Raw genomic sequence first — 20253 nt, forward strand, 5'->3', positions numbered from 1 at the left:
GAAGAGAATTGTGAATGTGAAAGAGAGAGAGGGGGGTAATGTGATGGTGTTTTCCTCCTGCGTGCATCAGTGAGGGAGAGGGGAGTGTGATGGTGGTGTTTTCCTCCTGCATGCATCAGTAAGATGTGAAGATGGCGGAGCTGCAGATGCTGTTGGAAGAGGAGATTCCTGCTGGTCGAGGAGCTCTGCTGGACAGCTACGCCAACCTAGAGAGAGTCGCCGAGTACTGCGAGAGCAACTACATACAGGTGACATTACAAAACCAAAAAATATCCGAGACACAGCCAGATACATTGTGAGAAATGAAACGAGAGATAAATGATCCGACTGCTTGTGTTGTCGAGTGACAATGCAGTCGAGCGGACTGAATTCAAGGCATGTTATTATTGCTTGTAATTCATACTAGTTTGTATTGCACTAATTCAACACTTAACACACTTTATAGGCGTTCTGTTGCCTATTTTCAGTGGTTTTGTACATAAATGGGGCCTCAAACGCTGAGCTAACAGTAGGCTAACGCGCTAGCCGAAGCGAAACCAATGTGTAAACCTCAATATTATCACATCAAAAGACTGTTTATTTTTTTCATTTTTTAAATTTAGTATGAATTTATTAGTTTTATATGCTTAATTAAAACAGAGTGATATGATTTAAAGTGGTGTATTAATGAGTAATAGCGTTTGTGAAGATCTTTTAATCAAAGCAGCGCAGTGTTTTTGAAGTTAGCTCTGCTGCTAAATGCTGGAGGCTTATGGACTGTTTTTATTTGATAAATTTGCTTTTTAGTGTAGTTATCTATTAGTGTTAATGTTTCTACTAGTTTGAAATTATTAGGATGTTGTTTGTGTTAGTTTATGGTCTAGAGGGAATAAGTGCATAAGTGATAGTTTTCTGTTTTAGTATTTTGGTACTATCGCGTTTAATCATTTGCGATTTTACTATGGTTTAAATTATTACCTGTGGTATCTGCTTATTTTTGTCAAATATGGTAGTTGTCTGCAAATACCGTTTGTTTGTTAGTTATGTTGGTCTAATGGTAAAGCAGTGCTTGCTTACTATGATACTACACAAATGCCATAGCTACTATACAAGAACTGTGGTAAATGCAATTTTTCCCCCTGCTAGCATGAGTTTGATGATTCACTCTGGAATCTGTGAAGTGCTTCTGGAAAGAAAAAATGAATGACTAAATTCATGTTATTTTCAGCATTCCTGGGGGATCCACAGAAGTGGGTGTGTAAGGATCTGCACTTCTGTTTAGTGTTTGTCATCCCTCAGAAATAGAGCATCAGAAATCAAACTCTTGACATTTATTGCTCCAAAAATACAGAGCATGTCACATGGACCCCGGCAGATCAGTGACTGGATGTCACTGGATATGAGTTTGTTCTCTGTGGATGCTGATTCCAGTACTTTTGAGTCGTGATGTGTTCCTGATAAATATTGCATACTTGACTAGCATTTGCTGGCCTGTTAATGCGCAAAACCATAGGGTTAGAGTTTAAGAGTTTAGAGCTCACAGTTGTAAAGATATTAAACAGGGTTTGCTTTGTGATTTGACTCAGGGGGGTCTTAGTTCATATTGTACCTGATTCAGGCCCTCAGGAATCATGCAGAGAACACAGAGATGCTCTGTGAATGCGTTTTGTTATGTTATCTGTAAATAAAGTCTGCTGGTTGTGAGCAATCATGGTATTTTTCTCACTTCATAGCTTTGTCACAGCAGGTTCAGAAATACCATAAATAGCTTCATGTGTCCGAGCTTGGATTTCTTTCCATGGCAGCTTGTAGCTCGGGCTGATATGAGTCTTGCTTGCATGTGGTCTGTGGTCTGATTTTAGTTTAGCATGTAACCCAATATTCCCAATATTTCCCACTTCCTCAATTCATGCATATTGCATACAGATATGTTAGTGAATTCAGAGAGATTTTCATTCCTGTCATGATGTTTTTTGAATAAATACGCCTGATCACATTTCTTGTTTGTTTTGGGAAGGGACATGTTAATAGCCTAATTGTTGCATTATTTTGCATGTGTCATGGTCATAGATAGAAAAGTTTGTGTGTTTTGGATTTCTAGTGTTTTATTGAATGAAACAGGGTCTGATTTTTTCCTCAAAGCGTTAATGACAAAATAAGGTTTTTATCTCGAGCTGACGGTGCAGTGACTGTTCACCTATAGTTTATCAGCTCATCATGACATTCAAACCCTATACGATTGTCTCTCTTCAGTAGAACACCAAATGGCTAAATAATATCTATATATTGAAAATGGAGTAGATAAAACTATCATGAATGTAGAACTAGGACTTGTGAGCGTTCCAAGTCTTCGAAAACCGTATGGCAGTTTTGCACAAAGAAAAAAAAAAGTAAACGTTCTTATTCCCTGAAAATCTGAGCTGGAGCTCACAAATCTCTTTTGCTTGTTGAATTACCTTTCATCACAGATATGACATTATTATTGACTCCATCTTATTGGTTCTTGCGTGTTTTGCATTGTAATCTGTCACATTACAAAGAAGACTTGAAATATAGTGTACAAACCAAGTGGAATACATTTAAGATGCTTTTTTGAAGCTTGGCACTGGCAGAATAAATCATCATCCACTGTTGTTAAATGGAAAAGAGCAGCTCAGACATTCAGACGTCTCCTTTTATATATCACCGAAGAAACAAAATAATACACATTGGAGCAACATGGGGTTGAACTATGGGTGAACTAATAACTAATGGTCAGCTCAGGCACAAGAGTATGTTAACTCAGACAGCTGATGTTTTAGTTGGTTTTTATATGAATTTTCATTTATTTTGAATGCTATCAGGCGTGTTTCTCTCACACACTACCCTCCTCCCCCACTATCCTCACTCACCGTACCGTTCATCACTGGGCCTTCCCATATATTTGACAGCATCACCATGGATACACCGGAAGGGAATGAATGATGGTTGTAGGCAGCCAATGAGGCAGCCCGTGACTCAAGGCGTTTTTTTCCGTTCCAGTGCTTTGCTCTGATTGGTAACCGCAGTGACTGTTTTGCTCGTTCATATATTGAAATTAATCATGAAAGGGAGTATGGTTGTGTGATATTGACAAAAAAGAGATATCAACATTTTCTGGCATTTTTATTTATTTATAGATATTTTAAGTGTATTTTTGTGTTGGTGCCTTGGCTGTTTTTTCAGTGAATATTTTATTTATTTATTCTTTGTATGAAATAGTTCTTTAAACATGAAACTAAAACCAGAAGTATGTGATGGCAAGTCACTGTCTTAAGCGAGTCATTGAGTCGTTTATTGAACAGATTTGTTCAAATGACTGATTCATTCATTCAGGAACAAAATTAAGTGACTGCATTTATGAATTGGTCATTGAATCATTGACTCACTCGATTCATTCAAAAACACAGATTCGTTCGGAGACATGCAACAGTTCTTCTGTGGCTTAGTTTTAAACTGTTTTCATTGATGAAAGACAATATTGGCAATATTGTCTAAAATGTATATCACCTAATATTAAACACATATTTCACCCCCCAAAAAATTTTTTGTCATCATTTACTCACTCTCATGTCCTTCCAAACCTGTATAAGTCTCTTTCTTATGTTGAAATCAAAAAAATGTTTTGAAGAATTGTTGTTGGTCCCCATTGACTTCCATAGTAGGGAAATAAATACTATGGAAGTCGATTGGGACCATCAACTGTTTGATTACCAGCATTCTTAAAAATATCTTCTTTTATGTTCAACATAATAATAAAATTCATATAGGTTTGGCTCAACATCAGAGTGAGTAAATTTTTGGGTGAACTATTCCTTTAACTTGTTTATTCAGCTGTTTTTTGCAATGATGCTGATATTGAGGAAAACAGCACTCTTGCATGTGATGTTGCTTAACTATATCATATGAAATAAATAAAAACAGAAGCTGGGCATTTTTTCCCTCCATATCTTGAATTTTGGGGGCGTTCTAATAGGTTACATAACAAAATGCAAGCATGCATTCTCAAGACACTCACTAATGTCAGCTCGCACAATGTTAAAACAATTATAGTATAGTAGATGATACATATCGCACACTCCTAAAGGGGAGTGTAAATGAGGGAACAGAAATTAGGCCACGAGTCAATATCATGTTCTCTGTCACCTCTATTCATCCTTCTGTGCTGAGATTAACACTCTCTCCTCTTCCTTCTCTCTCTATCTAGTCTCCAGATAAGCACAGAGCTCTAGAAGAAACTAAAAGCTACACCACTCAGTCTTTGGCCAGCGTAGCATATCTGATCAACACTCTCGCCAATAATGTGCTCCAGATGCTGGATATACAGGCGTCTCAGCTACGCCGCATGGAGTCGTCCATCAACCACATCTCACAGGTGCTTTTTACTGCTATAACAAACATCTAGTTGTGTGGACACATTGTACATTGCAATTTTGCTTACTTTCACTTAAATTTCTAAGGCAAGCATCACTATAAATTTTTATAGTTCATACTTAAAGTAAGAGGTTTACTCAAATCAATAACCTTAAGTATTAAACTTTGGCACATAGCACTACTTTTATATTAATCAAATTAGATTTGATATTTTATGGTCATGATTCATGTCCTACTTTTAGGCTCTTATTGATTTTAACATGGTTTTGGTTTCTTACTCAAACCTGTATTTTGATGTGTTTCTGTCTACATTTCTGCATACATCGAATCACATTTCATCATTCCTCCACAGACGGTGGACATCCATAAAGAGAAGGTGGCCAGGCGAGAAATTGGCATCCTCACCACCAATAAGAACACTTCCCGCACACACAAGATCATTGCACCAGCCAATCCTGAGAGGCCTGTGCGCTACATCCGCAAGCCCATTGACTACAGTCTGCTGGATGACGTAGGCCATGGCGTAAAGGTAGGGATGAAGCCAGTCTCTGTGTGTGTGTGTGTGTGTGTGTGTGTGTGTGCGCGTGTGTTTTGGTGACAAATAAGGACATAAATTTGTATAATGACAAGGGTATGACATAGGTATTACAAGGAGAAGGTGACTTTTCAGGACATTACCCCATGTCCCCACTTTTCAAAATGCATTGAAAGTGTATTGAAAGTCTGAAATAGCAGAAATTTTCCTGTAAGGGGTAGGGTTAGGTGTAGGGTTGGTGTAGGGCAATGGCACATAAAGTTTGTAGAGTATAAAAACCATTACGCCTATGGGATGTTCCCACTTTTCACAAAAACAAATGTATGCGTGTGTTTGTGTAGTTTACTTCCCAAAAGTACACATTTACATTTGTAAGAACACTGAATAGGGTGGAATTAGTAATTGGTATTAAAATAGTAATACTTAAGTTCAAGTTCAAGGTCAATAGTATTACTTAAGTTCAAGTTAAGGTGTGATCGTGTTAGCAACATTTCATGGACAAAAAAGTAGAGCTCACACAGAAGTCACTTTCATTGGTTGTGTGATCAACCAGTACTAAACCTGCATGAGAAAGTTTTTCACCATCACTTCAAATTCCCAAATGTTTTTTTTTACCATGAAAATTCACCAGAAAACAGTAGGTTTAACCACACTTTTAGAGGCTTGCGTATTTGTAATACCGATTTGCTGTATTTGTTTTGTTGGGGAGAGGTATACTAAACTAGTTTGGTGTACAGAAAAACTTCTAATAAATAACATACAAAGTCCTGATATTATCTGCTTCAAATATTGGCAAGAGCTATAATTTTATGTTAGGTAAAGCAATTATTATTGATTAAAAAATATGTGTTTGTAAAATCCAAAATTAAGTAAATTCATATAAAATATGTTATTTTTTCTTTCTGATTTGGGAGCAGCCATGTTAAGATCACATGACCAGTTAAATGCTACTCACTTTATTTCAGTTATTGTACACTTTGCCTCGTTAAATTAATCATGGCTGACTGTGAATAGCTTTTGTGCTGTTTTAACAGACTTAAAAAGTCTGTTTTAACATCGCTGCTATTTCAGTCTGCACAACATAAACAAAAAGCACTGTGCACCTTTTAATAATGGTAATATTGCCAAATACTATGCATTACAACAAGTTAATATGAATGTATTTTGCTTTGGATCATATGGACTGTGCTACCTAACTAGCTGCTCTTTGTGTGTTTGCGTGTGCGTGAGTTTCTCTTTACTCTTCACACTAACGGTTTGCATCTTTTCTCCCCTCACCTTTCTTATTGCCTTCATTTCTGAGTGTAGTGGTTACTAAGGTTTAAGGTAAGGATTCAGTCGGGCTTTTGTTGATGTGTGTTTTGTGTATGTAGTGCAATGTCAGTGTCTTTACATTTGTTCTGACTCAGAATAATGAGATTTCACCTTCACCCTTCAGGTCAATGCCCAGAATATGAAAGCGGGTACAACTCCACGCACAGCCGCCCCGACCCAGAAACCACCCAGCCCTCCCGGCCCGGGCAAAGGAACCCTGGGGTAAGGGCTCTGGTTTTTTAACTTTTGTCTTGATGACATTTATAAACTGAAAGTTATAATTTGTTAGGAAATGCCAGTAATATATTTTTTCGAGACCTAAACTTTATAGATGTGTACAGATATGTAGTTTAATTGAAATATTCTGTCAGACTGCCATCTGGACTGAAGGTAAAACTCGCTGCGGTACATTAATATTAAATAAAAAAGCTTATGTTTGTCAAACTGTTTTTCTGTACAGAAATGTTTGGGAGGTCTTGATTTCTATTGAAAGAACAGAGGCAGTCCTTAAAAGGGGTCATATCATGGTGAATAAAACTTTCCTTGATCTTTCCTAGATTAATAGAGCTCATTGTACTATGAAAACATTCTGTAACTTTCAGAACTCAAAACTTATGACGCATTCCACAAAGATCACTTGTTCAAACGAACACACTGTCCTAACCAGATGTGATGCAATATGATTTCACTGACAATGGAAATTGTTGTTCCTAAACACCTGTAAAACGAATACGAAATTATTGAAGTATATATGAAGTTATTGTCGCTCAAAAGAAAGAGTCGACTCTGAATCATTGAAACGAGTCGTTTTTAAAACAAATTCACTTTCAAGTTGTTTGAACATAAATGTCTGTTGAAAGTGTGTGTACACATCCATCCTATAATGATATAAATCCACCCAGTGGTTTTTGTAAAATCCCTATTTTAAAATCCCCTTTCTCAAATCAGGCTGTTCTGAGAGCCCTGTCAGAATGACGTAGTTCTGTACAGGCCGCTCCCACGATAGTTGATTGACAAGGCCGTCTTACCTTAGACCCGCCTTGAGTGAGCTGAGAGCTGTTCGCCATTGTGTCGACTCCGGTGCAGGGGAAGACAAGGTGTCTCCAATTGAGCGATTGAGGTGTTTCGTTGTTGGATGTAATAATGAAGATAGCAGTCGTCATTTACTTCAGACATCTGAGCCACTGAAGACACAGAGGATTAACGTTACTTTCGCTTTGAAGTGAATTCGCCGATCCCCGATCTGCCTAAATGCGTCTATGTTCGCGCGAATCACTTCAGAAGAAGTGAGTATAAAGTTTTTTTTTATGAATCTTTGCAAATCGCCTTACCTAATAACATGCTAGTTAGCCAGTTTCGCGGCTAAAGTAAACAGTACTGCTCATCACCCCACAGAAGAGAGAGGCGGGATCAGCAGAGCTCATTAGCATTTAAAGCAACATGGACTAAAAAACGGCTTGATGAAAACAGAGCTGATTTTGACAGGTTAAAGAAGGTGTTTTTTACACTACCATTGAGAAATTTTAACCAAAGTATGTTATAGACTTTTCATTAAGACCCTAAACAATCATATCAACTTGTGGAAAATGGGCATCCGATGACCCCTTTAAAGGGGACATAACACACACAGTTTCACTCAGTCTCATGTCTTGAGTACCTATAGAATAGTATTGCATCCATGCATATTTTCAAAGAGTCATTAGTTTTATCATACATGTAAAAAAAAAAAAGATACCGCTTTACGATCCTCTCTGAAAACAGCCAAGTTCCTGGAGGCATGCCGTGGGCGGAGTCAAAGAGTCACAAGCACTTGCCAACAAAACAATTTGATGCAGTTTTGCATTTTAGGCTCCAGGTCTCAGAACATTTCAGCCTGATCTGAATTGTTTTTGCATCATATTTCAATTCAAAAAGCTTAACTTGCATTATAAATGGACATCCAGGAGTGAAATAATACAATAAAAATGCATGAAATGACCCCTTTAAATTGTGAGATATTATTGTGCACGTGTTGATCTGGTGGTTGAAAAGGAAATTCTCTCTGTCGCTTCTCTCCATCTCTTATCTAATCTCTATTCCTGACAGCCACGCTCGCACACATCTACGACTGTGTGTATTGTAGTTAACAGTTTTGGCTTGTTCTCTGTTCAGGGACTGACACACTTAAGCGTTCTGGATCTGTGTTTCAGTCTTTGTGCCTTTTTCTGCCACTGCAGGTCACCGTGGAGAACAAACTGTCATGTTGTGTTTGTGATGTGTTATTTTTATTTTATGTCATTGAGTTTTTACAGCTGATGTTTGTTATTGTTAAACCTCAACTGTGTTCTTCCCGCTCATACCCATGTCTACGGCCCCAACCCCTCACTGTCACCATGGAAACACAACGACCAACCACAAGCAGTTCAGACAACCTTCTGTAATACAACACAACAGGCTCCTTTAAATATCTACCCGACGTATGACAGATTCCTGCTAGGCAAGGGCGGTATGACAATATATACTATGCGACAGTAAGAATGTATCGCTGGTAGAGTGTTACTGTACTGTGGTAAATTTACTACATATAGTTACATTATTTACTTATGAGAGCAATGAAGAAACATACAGTAATGTAAAAATGCCATTGAGTGGGATGTGTTCCAAACAAGTTAAGACAGTAACTAAGTACAGTTAACAGTTGTTTACATTTGCTAAACTCTATTACTATTATAGACTGAGCTACAGCACACCATTATTGTACACTGTTGTGTGCTTACACAGGTGTATGTTTATCAGTCATTTAACAAAAATGTGAATGTGGCTCAACTCACCAAAATTTAGAATTTGTTTTATAATTTTTTTTACTATTTCTTATTTTTTGTACAAAAAAACGGACTTTTGATCAAACTGACATTTATGATCATATCTTTTGGTTTGTATCCATCTAAATAAAAAAGATCAAATCAAATTATATGAAGCTAAAGATTAACCAGTATTGCTTTTTATATGACCAATACAATACAGATTGTTTTTGTGTTTAAGTATCTGATTTATCAAGTATCTTATTAATTTCTGCTTTTTATATGTAATGTATACAGTAATTTTATATAAACTTAATAATAATAATAATGCATGTTTATTAACTAAACAATAGAACATTTGCATTTAGAAATTATTAATAACAAATAACAATGTTAAATTAAAATGATTAAATTTTTTCTTTGTGTGTTACTGTTTAGATGAAATGCTACACATTTCTCACTTGAGAATGAACAAACACTGTCATTTCCTGTTGAATGCACAGTGGTGTGACATCTATTAACTGAAAAGTAGAAAAGTGTAAAAAGTATTGGTCAAACCAATTTTTGGTCTACTTCTAATTAAGTATTTTTAATTTGTAAATTTACTAGATTATCTTAAGGCATTGTCAGGTGACTATTTATTATTTAAACCTATTACTATTTTTTTTAATTTAAAGTAAAACATAGCTGTATTGTCATACACTCGGTTAAAATATTGATATTATTTGTAGATCCAGACAAAAAATACTTTGATCTGTTTTGGTCATACCGCCCACTCTAATTGCTTAGCAGATTTACAAATAACTATAAATTAGATATGACTTGTGAGGGTTTGCTTTACGGTATTGTTGTGATGTTCTAAATGGATTTTTACACAAGATCTCCCAGTATGTAATTATTGGGGTCTGCCATCAATGATGTTTGACTCCACCCCTTAGTGGATATTAAAATATTTTAACCCCGCCCCCCTCGGCAGGCGGCACTCCCCTTACCGGACGCTCGAGCCTGTGCGTCCACCTGTCGTCCCTAACGACTATGTGCAGAGTCCAACACGAAACACCGCACCACCCCTGCAGAGCCCGGCTAGAACTGCATCCGTTAATCAGAGGACCCGCACGTACAGGTACTCACACACGCACACACACACACGGTTACTCCACACATAAAGCATTATCCCCTGGACAAGCTTAAAATAATAAACTTTGAAAAGGACAAAAAAGGTCCCTCACATTTTCTTACCCTCTTTTTCCGCATCCTCTTTTCCTTTCCCGTCTGTCCTTCCTGTCGCTGTTCTGTTTTTAAGCTGTCTTTGTTTGGTGTCTGTCGCAGTGTGACTCTCGGTCAAAGTAACAGTCACTCACTAACTTTCTCTTTTCTTCTCCTTTGCTTTCTATCTCTCTTGCTTGGATCTTTTTTTGGGTTCAGACAGCCATAGCCTACTTAAAGAAGAGCTCTTTCCTGCTCTTTCACTCACCGTCTTTTTCTATTTCAGTCTTTCTTACCCGTATCTCTTCATCTCTTTGCTGTTTGCATTCTCAGCGCTCTGATTTTGAGAGTCTCAGGGGACAAACAGAGCACATAATCACATTCTTACAGAACGCTTCCTCCTCTTTCTCTTCTCAGTTCAGTTCATGACCATGCGAAATGTGTATGAAGAGATATTTCTTTGTTGATTCTATACATGAAGAGTTCAGATGCAAAAGCCTCTTAAGTGCCATCTGAAAGTTTCTTTTAAATTGAGCAGTAATTCAGTAATTTCACTTTAATAGCAATGAAACAGGTTCTTTTCATTGCCATTAAAGAGAAATAACTAAACATAAACATAGGAGCCTGAGAAAAATGCTAATTTTAGAAGAAAATTTCACGGCACTTTGAGACGTTTGCATCTGAACTATTCACATTAATACACTACTGTTCAAAGACATTGTCATGTTACAAAAGATTTTAGTTTCAACTTTTGAACTTTGTGTTTATCAAAGAACACTGAAAAAAATTCACAAATTCCAATGCAATATTAAGCAGCAGATCAGTTTTTGGCTGTTTTCTACCCTAAACTTTTGAAAAGTAGTGTAAGTTTATTCCAATTAATCAGAAATTGGACTGAAATTGATCATAAAGTGGGAGTGATTGGGACATTTAGAAAACTCAGTAGTTTGACTAATGGTTAACCAAGCAAAATTGTTGAAATTAAATTCTCTTAAAAAGCTTTAAATACAGAATGTGCATTATGTATTGGCAAGGCTGTTAGATTTATAACTGACAAAAGAAGGAAATATTTCTGTTCTAATCTAATCTGGAAGTACTTCTTATGCTTGATATTTGCTGATAATCTGACAATGGCCAAATATTGTCACAATATTGACCAGGCTTTTAAATCAGTCTGCCTTTATTATTAACTGATCTGAAAATGGTCCAATGTGAGGTTATTCTTCATGGCCATTTCATCATTCCACCACCAGTTAATCTGGAAATGACCAAGTATTGTCTTTATTACCTTTGGTCATCTCTTGGTAATCTGGATATGGCCAAATATCAGCCAGGCTGATTAAATTATTTCATCAGTAGTTGTCATCTGATAATCTGAAAATAGCAAAATGTTGATTCATTAAGTGGCCTGGTCAATGAAATTTTGACAATGTGCTAAAATGATTTTTTTTTTGGTTAAGGGACAAATTGAATTGTGCAAGGCTGAATTTGAGGTTCTTTTACAGCTAATTACCTTGTTAATGCACACTCTATTGTGAATTATTAATTCTTTAAACAAAATGTAATAACATGCTTCCTTTAAAATGACACTTCTTTTCTGTTGACGGTCTATTGAATAATGTAAACCAAACTGTTTTTTAGCCCTTATATTCAGTCTGGCTTCATTCTGGTACATTCGCTTTTGAGGACAAAAATGAAGTCCCACACTACATTTTTTTTCTCCCTAGTTCCCTATCCTGTTCGACTCGGAAATGCATCAGGTTATGGAAGTAAAACCGGCAAATGCCGATTGACCTTAACTTGCATGATGTGTTTTGTGTGTGTCAGCAGTGGCAGCAGCGGCGGCAGTCATCCCAGCAGTCGCAGTAGCAGCAGAGAGAACAGTGGGAGTGGAAGCGTGGGCGTGCCCATCGCCGTGCCAACCCCTGCCCCGCCCACCGCCTTTCCTGGTGAGATTCCTGTAATTAATTATTATGCTGTGTTCACGCCATGTCGTAATTATTCTGAGATGACAACACGTGACATTTTACTCAAAGCTTTCCATGTCCTCGCACTCTGAGTTAACGTCTAAATGAACCGGCAGTGGTCAGGTGGTACAGCTGTCACTGGTCCAAGTCGTAGCTCTAAGAATATTCTGAGTTTACAAGTTGTAATTACGAGTTCTGGAGCACGTGAGGGGTTTGGAGTTGATAGTGTTGCAATAGGAACACATAATTCAGCTATGAGTAGAATGTCACGTGTTGTCATCTTGGAAATTTCGGTAATTACGATATGGCGTGAACACAGCTTTAGTAAATGAATCTGAGAACTGTCCAAGGTTCTGAAAGAAGCTTTGTTGTTAATGTATAGAAGGCTATCTCTTGTCCCATTATTAGAGATGATAACTTCTCTTTCTGTTCACTGCCTCTTTATTTCTTCTCTTTTTACTCGCTGCACCTATACCTCCTCCCTGTGGCCCTGTTTCTCCTTTCGACCTTTCTTCCCACTGTTCTGTCACTCTTGTTCTCTTCTCCCCTGGGCTCCCTGTCTCTGTGTGGCGCGCGGGGCTGCAGGTACAGCACCTGCCCCTCCCAACCCTCCCAAACCCCCTCCGAGCGTTACTATCCCTGCCCCTCCAGTACCTCCGCCACCTCCCACCCCGGAGCCAGTGCCCCCTGCCCCTGCCCCGACCCCTGCTCTGCCAGCAGAGGGCCCTCCCGAAATACCACCACCCCCACAGCTGCCCCCCAACCTCCCCGTTAGCACCAACACCAACCCTGCCGCTGCAACTAGCACCCCCGCTCAAGGTGAGTCCCCTCACCCCCTCCTCAAATCCATCTCCACACTCGTCCATCTTTGAGTGACAACCTGCACGTGATCATACATGATTGACTCGACATTACCCAGGATTCATCCCTCCTCCACCTCACCCAGGCTTCACCTGCATGGGCTTGGTTTGTCTTGGCTCGCTGTGCATCCGTGCTCCAGTTCTTGGTTGGATTACATTCCCAGTGGCATTTGTCTCCATCTCATCATTTGGTCCATCTCTACTTTCTGTTTGTGGTTCTTAGGGGTCTTTCTTTTTATGATGAGATGTTTCATAACAAATTTAAGTGAGGAATTTATTATGGGCCAACACATTTACATGGACTGATTGGTTCGAGGGTCATGTTTTTCTCTATAGCTCTGTTCCATAACTAGTGAGCTGCTTACCTAGATAGATAGTATTTTAAAGCATAATTTTTAAGACAGGGTTTATGTTGCCTTCTAAGGTAGCAACCACGTTCAAGGCCCAGAAAGGTAGTATAAGGACATTGTTAAAATAGTCCATGTGACATCAGTGGTTCAACCTTAAAGGGGTCATATGATGCGATTTCAAGTTTTCCTTTCTCTTTGGAGTGTTACAAGCTGATTTTGCATAGATAAGATCCCTGAAGTTGCAAAGACTAAAGTCTCAAAACTGAAGAGATATTCTTTATCAAATTTAAGACTCTGCCACGCCCCCCTAAAACGGCTCGTTCAAACACGCCCCCACATGTCTACGTCACGATGTGGAAATATTTGCGTAATGCCGCCCAAATGTTCACGCAAAGAAAGAAGGCGTGGTTTCAGTAACTGCAGTAGTGTTGATGCAGCCATGTCAGGGAGACGCTGTGTGTTTCTATGTGAAAGCAAAAGCACTTTATTTGGCCTTCCGGAAGTAGATGCATTTAGGAATCATTAAGATTACTTGCAACAGAACAGCAACGCATTTTATGGACGACTGTTTCTTGAACCTAGGAGAGGAGGTAATTCTGACTTTGCTATGACGATCTGGCGCTTATGAATCAACGACTGTAAGTATGTTTTGTTATTAGTTTAAGTATTTGCTATTGACTGTTCAAATGTGGAGTTTTGCGCGTCGTGTGTGTGTGTGTGCGCGTGTGCACGTGTGTGAAGGAGAGAGAGAGAGAGAGAGAGAGAGACAGGGTCACAGACTTGTGTGCAAATACATAGGAGATCATCACTGTCTGTCACGTGACTCTGTTCCCCTCTCGGGCTTGAACTGATGGTAAAACTACGGACATTATTAACTGTCTTTTACTTTTATTTTGAAAGCTGAAGCTCGCGATTATGGAAATGGTCGTTACATTTCCGACGAGTGCTTGTGGTGTTCGGCCAATCACAATGCACTGTGCCAGTTGGCCAATCAGAGCAGACTGCGCTTGTCTGAAGGAGGGACTTTGTAGAAAACGAAGTGTTTGAGAGAGGCGGGGCATAGAGGACCTACAATAATGTACAGTGTTTGAAAAAATTATGTGTTTTTTGAACATTAAAGCATGTTCTGTTACACCAAATACACAAAATAATGATATTTTAAAAAAGCATCATATGACCCCTTTAATTTTATGAAGCTACGAGAAGAACCGGGATGTACTGTGCCTTGGAGGAAGAGGCACACTGTACATAACAGTCTTCGTGAACATGTCTGAAGATTTTGACAGAGGGGATGACTTGCAATTTTTGCCCAACCTTACTTATTTGAACCCAAATATACATACGATAACTAAGAGAAATCAACGTTCTGCATCGTTCTACATCATTGTTTTCTTTGTGCACAAAAGTATTCTTATAGCTTCATAAAATTACAGTTGAACCACTGATATCACATGGACTATTTTAACGATGTCCTTAATACCTTTCTGGGCCTTGAACATGTCAGTTGCTTTGCCGTCTATGGAGGGTCAGAAAGCTCTCTGATTTTGTCCAAAATATCTTAATTTGTGAGATATTTGGAGGTTTGGAACAACAGGAGGGCGAGTAATTAATGACAGAATTTTCATTTTTTTGGTGAACTATCCCTTTAACTGTGAGCATTAGATGTGTCTCTTGTCTATTTATCATGAGTGCTACTTTTGCAGACCTGCTGTCTGTGTGGTGTGATCCACATCAGTTAATCATGAGGTTTAATTTCAGTTAGGATGCTGCCTGGGAAGGTAGCAGAGAGTGAGGTGGCTCACTAGGGTTTGGTCAGAGCTTGTGTCTTCAGTTCATTTCATATATCGTTGAATGTATTGTGGTCTGCCTATTGTGTATCCTGTACTGTGATTCAGGGAAGAACCAACAGAATTAGTTTTATTAATTCATTTTCTCTTTGTCTCCCAGGCAATGGTCCTCACTTTTACAGTATGAACCGACCAATGACGCGGCACCCCACGCCCTCAGTGGGAGGTTCCCTGCCCTATCGCCGGCCGTCATCAGTTACTGGACAGCCCAACAACATGCCTCAGAACACAAATCCAAACATGATCCAAAACCAGCTCAATGGAGGGCCACACTACAACCAAAACCAAGGTAGACACCGTAGACATGCTCAAGTGTCCATATAATGGTAGAAAATAAATACAACAACTAAATGAGGAGCTTGTTTATCATTTAAATCAGTCTAGTGTTGTCAAAAGTACTGACTTGGGTACCAGTCGGTACTGAAATTTAAAAAATGACCATTTCCCACTAGCACTTGAGCACTGAAGAGCAGATTGGCCATTGTGTTCGGGTGCTCAACGGATATGACTGTGATTGGCTACAATGATCATCACCTCACACTCTTCTCCGAGCACTCACACAGAAGCACATTTTTAAAAAATTTAAACATTTTTAAAATTTCAGTACCGACTGATACCCAAGTCGGTACTTTTTGGCTCGTTTCCACCGAGCGGTACGGGTCAGTACAGTACCGGAACCGAACACCCTGATCCAGCTTGCGTTTCCAACGCCAACAGTACGCTTACTTGATAGGCGTGGTGTATGCCGGAAAGTAGCGATCAACGATAAAGCGCGACAATAAGCACAACTCTGCCTCTTTTTGTTAAATGTCAGTTTTAATGAACAATAATAGCCATTATAAAAGTGTAAGTACAAAGTATAAGAGGCTTATATAAGAGGAAATAAAGATAAAAGCAAACAATTCAGTCAAACGTATGCTACAAAGTGAGCGTTGTACTACGGTAAAGTTCAAAATAAATATAAGTTAAACATAACTTTGTGCTCAGCCAAAACGATATGACCAGGAACAAATAATTGATTCATGAGACCATAAATGCCTGTTAAATATACCCAAAACGAATTGTATCTCATGTTTATTCACTACAGAGACATCAGAGCCAGCGGCAAATGTCAGAAGGACTAGCCGAGCTAAGGCTGCTCTAGGCGGATACATGAGAACTGAGCGCCCGGTGATCGCCTGGAGCTCCGAAATCAGCATAGCAAATTTTCAAATAGGCGCTGTCTTTATAAATAAACCGCAGATTTGAGTTTTAAACAATTACATTCTCGCCTGAAAAACTCTTAAAACTACATTTCATGACACAATAACAGTAATAATTTGAAAATTACGTGGGTTTTTGGGCAATGACGTTTCACAAGTCCACAAGAATAGAAAAGAACGCATATTGAGAAACCACTATTGTCTGTGTGAAAATCTAAAATGATAAAATACACTCTATTTTTTTTTTTTGTGTTTGCGCACTCTGATGTAAATAAGCCCAACACTCATGGACAGCAGAGCGGAACGAGTGAAGGAGAAGCTTTATCCCCTTGTATCACGCAAAAGTGACGATTCTAGTCAACCAATCAACGTTCTGCAGTGAGTTTAGCTCCACCCTTTTGGTACCTACGGTTGGCTATTTTGGTACATTCACAACTTCTGACAATGGAAACGGACATAATCGCGTACCGTACCTTACTGTACTGAAACGTACCGCTCGGTGGAAATGAGCCATTTGACAACACTAAGTGGGTTCAGTCTTATTGACTTGATCTGATTGCTTTTAACTTGCCATCTCCTTCTGTTTTCTTCTCAACTTCCTCTGTTTTTATTCCTTTTGTTTCACCCACACTCAATGTATTTTTGTTTCCTCACTTCCCTTTCTTTTTTCCTCTCTGAACTGAATTGCCGCTGTTGTTGGGGTGGGTAGCCCCTATGGCCCCTCCACCCCCCTCTATTCTCCAGATCACCCCCCAGCTACCGCTCATGGGCTTTGTGGCTCGGGTTCAGGAGACCAGTAAGTTATTGGTTTGGGAAAATAATCTCGAATGTATGGAAGCCCATTTCTGCTGCGGAATAAAAAGATAAATAAAGGATTTTTAATTCACAAATCTGACTTTCTCACAATTATGAGTTTGTGTCTTACAATTTGGGCCTTTTTTCCTTAATTCAACAAGTTTACAGCTTGTTTCAACCATGGGATGAAAAAATAAAAAAGGCAATTGTGAATTTTTATCTCACAAGTTACAAAACTTTTTCTATTGCAATTCTAAGTATAAAAAAAATCCCAAATGGTGATATATAAATTCACAACTGCAAGAAAATTATGAATTGTGATATGAAAAGTCGCAATTACCTTTTTTTATTCATTTCATGCTTGAAACAAATTGTGAAATGTAAACTCATAATTGTGAGATGTAAATGTGGAATTACAAGAAAAAACGCTGAATTGTGAAAGTTCTTTTTCATGACAGAAACGGGCATCCATGCAAATGTGTCTGTGGTAGATTAATGAATGTTTTTAATGTTTAACAGGTTTTGCATGCTATTTAAACATGCATGTTTGTGTTTATATATTAAAATGTCTCAATGTATTTCACAGACTTGTTGCATGTTATTTCACATCTGAATTGATCCATCAATAATCTGCTAAAACATAGTGTTAAGGCATGCAGGGAGTTTCCAACAGTGTGTCCTAACCAGATGCAATGAGATAAGACTCCAGCCAAAAGTCATTTGTTTATTCACTCCAAATGAATAAACAAATGATTTTTACAACAAATGATGGTTACAAGATGCTACAAAATCAATCACAAATCACAGCCAATCAGAAGAGTGCGTGGGCAGGCTTGTACTTGCAATTTTAACTTTATTCACTATACATACTCAGTGACTTTGTCTTACTTACTTGTTCACACAGAGGGTACGGTTAGAACGGTCTTGTTTCCCAAGATTTGAACTCAATTATCCATTGTTGCTTTCATTATGGTTAAGTCACACGCGTTTATATTAAAAATCAAATTAAAGCCTTTTAAGATTATACAAAGCATATAATCAGTAACTGTGATTGTCATTGGACATATAGTTTGTATGTCCTTGTTCCCAGCCATGGCGTTGCAGATATAGAAACCCGTTACAAAAATAGAATCCCCTGTCACAGCTGGTCAGGACAACAACTCTGATTAATATGGAAAAGGTACCTTTTTGTGAGGTGTGGGGTCATGTCGCATCTGGTTAGGCCAGCGTTAGGCCACATACATGCTGGATAATTTTTCACAAAATGTGACAAGAGCCATTGTTTTGTTTAGCTGTTGCTGTTAAACAGCCTATGTTCTGTATATGAACCACTTCTTGGTTCATTTAAAGTCAGACATGACTCAAAGTACTGACTTAAGTTTCACTTACTGATAACGTTTTGAGTAATTCTATAGAACTTGCACATAAGTGTCAGACTAATCGTTTGTTTCATTTAATTTAATTTAACATTTAATTCAGGCCAAAAGAGTTAAAAGTATAATTTATTAGATGTAGTGGTGGAGAAAACACTAGCTTTGACCATATTTCTCTGAAGTGTGTACATGGCCTTAGTGAAGTTCCCTTTTCAAAAAAAAATTGCTTAATACTGCTGTTTTGAGGTCACCCTCTCTAAATTGAATACCCCTAATTTCTGTACTAACACATTTTCCTCCTTAACTTCCCCATCCAGCATGAGTCATTTGTCTCACATCAGCAAACAGAAGTTACCCAATTCCCCCAGAAATAGCTTATATCTGAGATTGTTTGTTCATCCCTTTAGTCTCAGACGCTCCTCCACCGCCGCCTCCTGCAGAAGAGGTGGAGTTTGAGGAAGCAACCCCGCCCCCGCCGCCTCCAGAGGACTATGAGGATGAGGATGGTGATGATGAGGAAGAGTCAGCGGTGGTGGAGTACAGTGACCCCTACGCTGAAGAAGACCCGCCATGGGCCCCTCGCAGTTACCTGGAGAAAGGTATGTTTCTGTTTTTAGCATTTATTTCTAGCTGTTTCTCCCAGTGCACAGCAAACACTTGCTCGGGTATCTCGGAAAGCAGCTATTTTCATTGTAGGTAATGAGGCATGTAAGCATAGCGCCTACTGATTTGAATGGAGAAAGATCCATATCTCCAACACTGTTGGTCATGATTGCATTTCAATAGTGTATAACAAATCAGCAATGATTAAACATAATTATTGATTAATAATAGCAATGTTATCATAAATGATGCTTATTCAGCTCAAATGACAAAAACTATTTATAATCATGCAGATTTTTTACAGTTCATACATTTGACTGAAAATCTATATAAGCCCATTTTTGCTACATAAGGAAAAGAAAATCAAGCTTTGAATGAAAGTTGAAATTGACAGTCAAAATTTGTGAGATTGTAAAATAAAAACTTGATGACAATTTGTTACAAAGATTTGTTATAATAATAACTTTTTATCTGATGATTTTGATCTGATGATAAAAAGTCGAAATTATGACAAAATGTCATATCCCAATAGTAGTATCTCATAACTTTTTGTGTCATAATTATGATTCTTTTTTTTATTTAGTGGAAATGGGCTTCTGTAGAAATTTATAGGGTTTTAAATTTGAATTTAATTTCTAGGATATTGAAAATCTGGCCAATGCTGATCATTATTTTTGTATTATGGTCAATAATAACAGATAAATATTACATAAATATAATATAATTATAATACAAAACACTAAAAATGATAATCAGTCACTCTGAGTATCGTATCGTACAAGTAAATAATAAATATGTATAAAATAATAAAAACTACATAAAAATACGACAAATATCAATTGATTTAAATATTAAAAGTAAATTTAGGCATCACAACATTAGATTGTGCAGTATGAAAAATGCAGACTGTTATTACATTATTAGTGTTTTTAAATTTTAAAATTTGATTTATACATTAGGGTTATTATAGTTGACTAAAACTGAAACTAAAAACCTTTAAAAAAGCAACATTTCTTGAAATAAACTTAAGCTAGCTGTCAAGGCAAAATT

At 37.9% G+C, this 20253-nt stretch overlaps 1 protein-coding gene across 12 annotated transcripts in view; it reads left to right on the forward strand.

Annotated features, from left to right (window-relative positions):
- Positions 1 to 20253, forward strand: part of abi2b (abl-interactor 2b) — a 24474-nt gene continuing 4221 nt past the window's right edge. The window contains exons 1-11 of one of the 12 annotated variants that reach the window (XM_058778768.1): positions 1 to 248; positions 4205 to 4372; positions 4724 to 4900; positions 6215 to 6232; positions 6345 to 6442; positions 9977 to 10123; positions 12034 to 12155; positions 12759 to 12992; positions 15331 to 15519; positions 17142 to 17228; positions 19008 to 19199. In XM_058778768.1, coding sequence (XP_058634751.1) covers positions 132 to 248; positions 4205 to 4372; positions 4724 to 4900; positions 6215 to 6232; positions 6345 to 6442; positions 9977 to 10123; positions 12034 to 12155; positions 12759 to 12992; positions 15331 to 15519; positions 17142 to 17228; positions 19008 to 19199 — 1549 coding nt within the window. In that variant the 5' untranslated portion in view covers positions 1 to 131. The remainder of the gene's footprint in view (positions 249 to 4204; positions 4373 to 4723; positions 4901 to 6214; positions 6233 to 6344; positions 6443 to 9976; positions 10124 to 12033; positions 12156 to 12758; positions 12993 to 15330; positions 15520 to 17141; positions 17229 to 19007; positions 19200 to 20253) is intronic. The other 11 variants (XM_058778756.1, XM_058778757.1, XM_058778760.1 and 8 more) reach the window with 11 other exon arrangements.

Source organism: Onychostoma macrolepis, chromosome 06 (assembly GCF_012432095.1).
Source record: "Onychostoma macrolepis isolate SWU-2019 chromosome 06, ASM1243209v1, whole genome shotgun sequence".
Classification (NCBI taxonomy): Eukaryota; Metazoa; Chordata; class Actinopteri; order Cypriniformes; family Cyprinidae; genus Onychostoma; species Onychostoma macrolepis.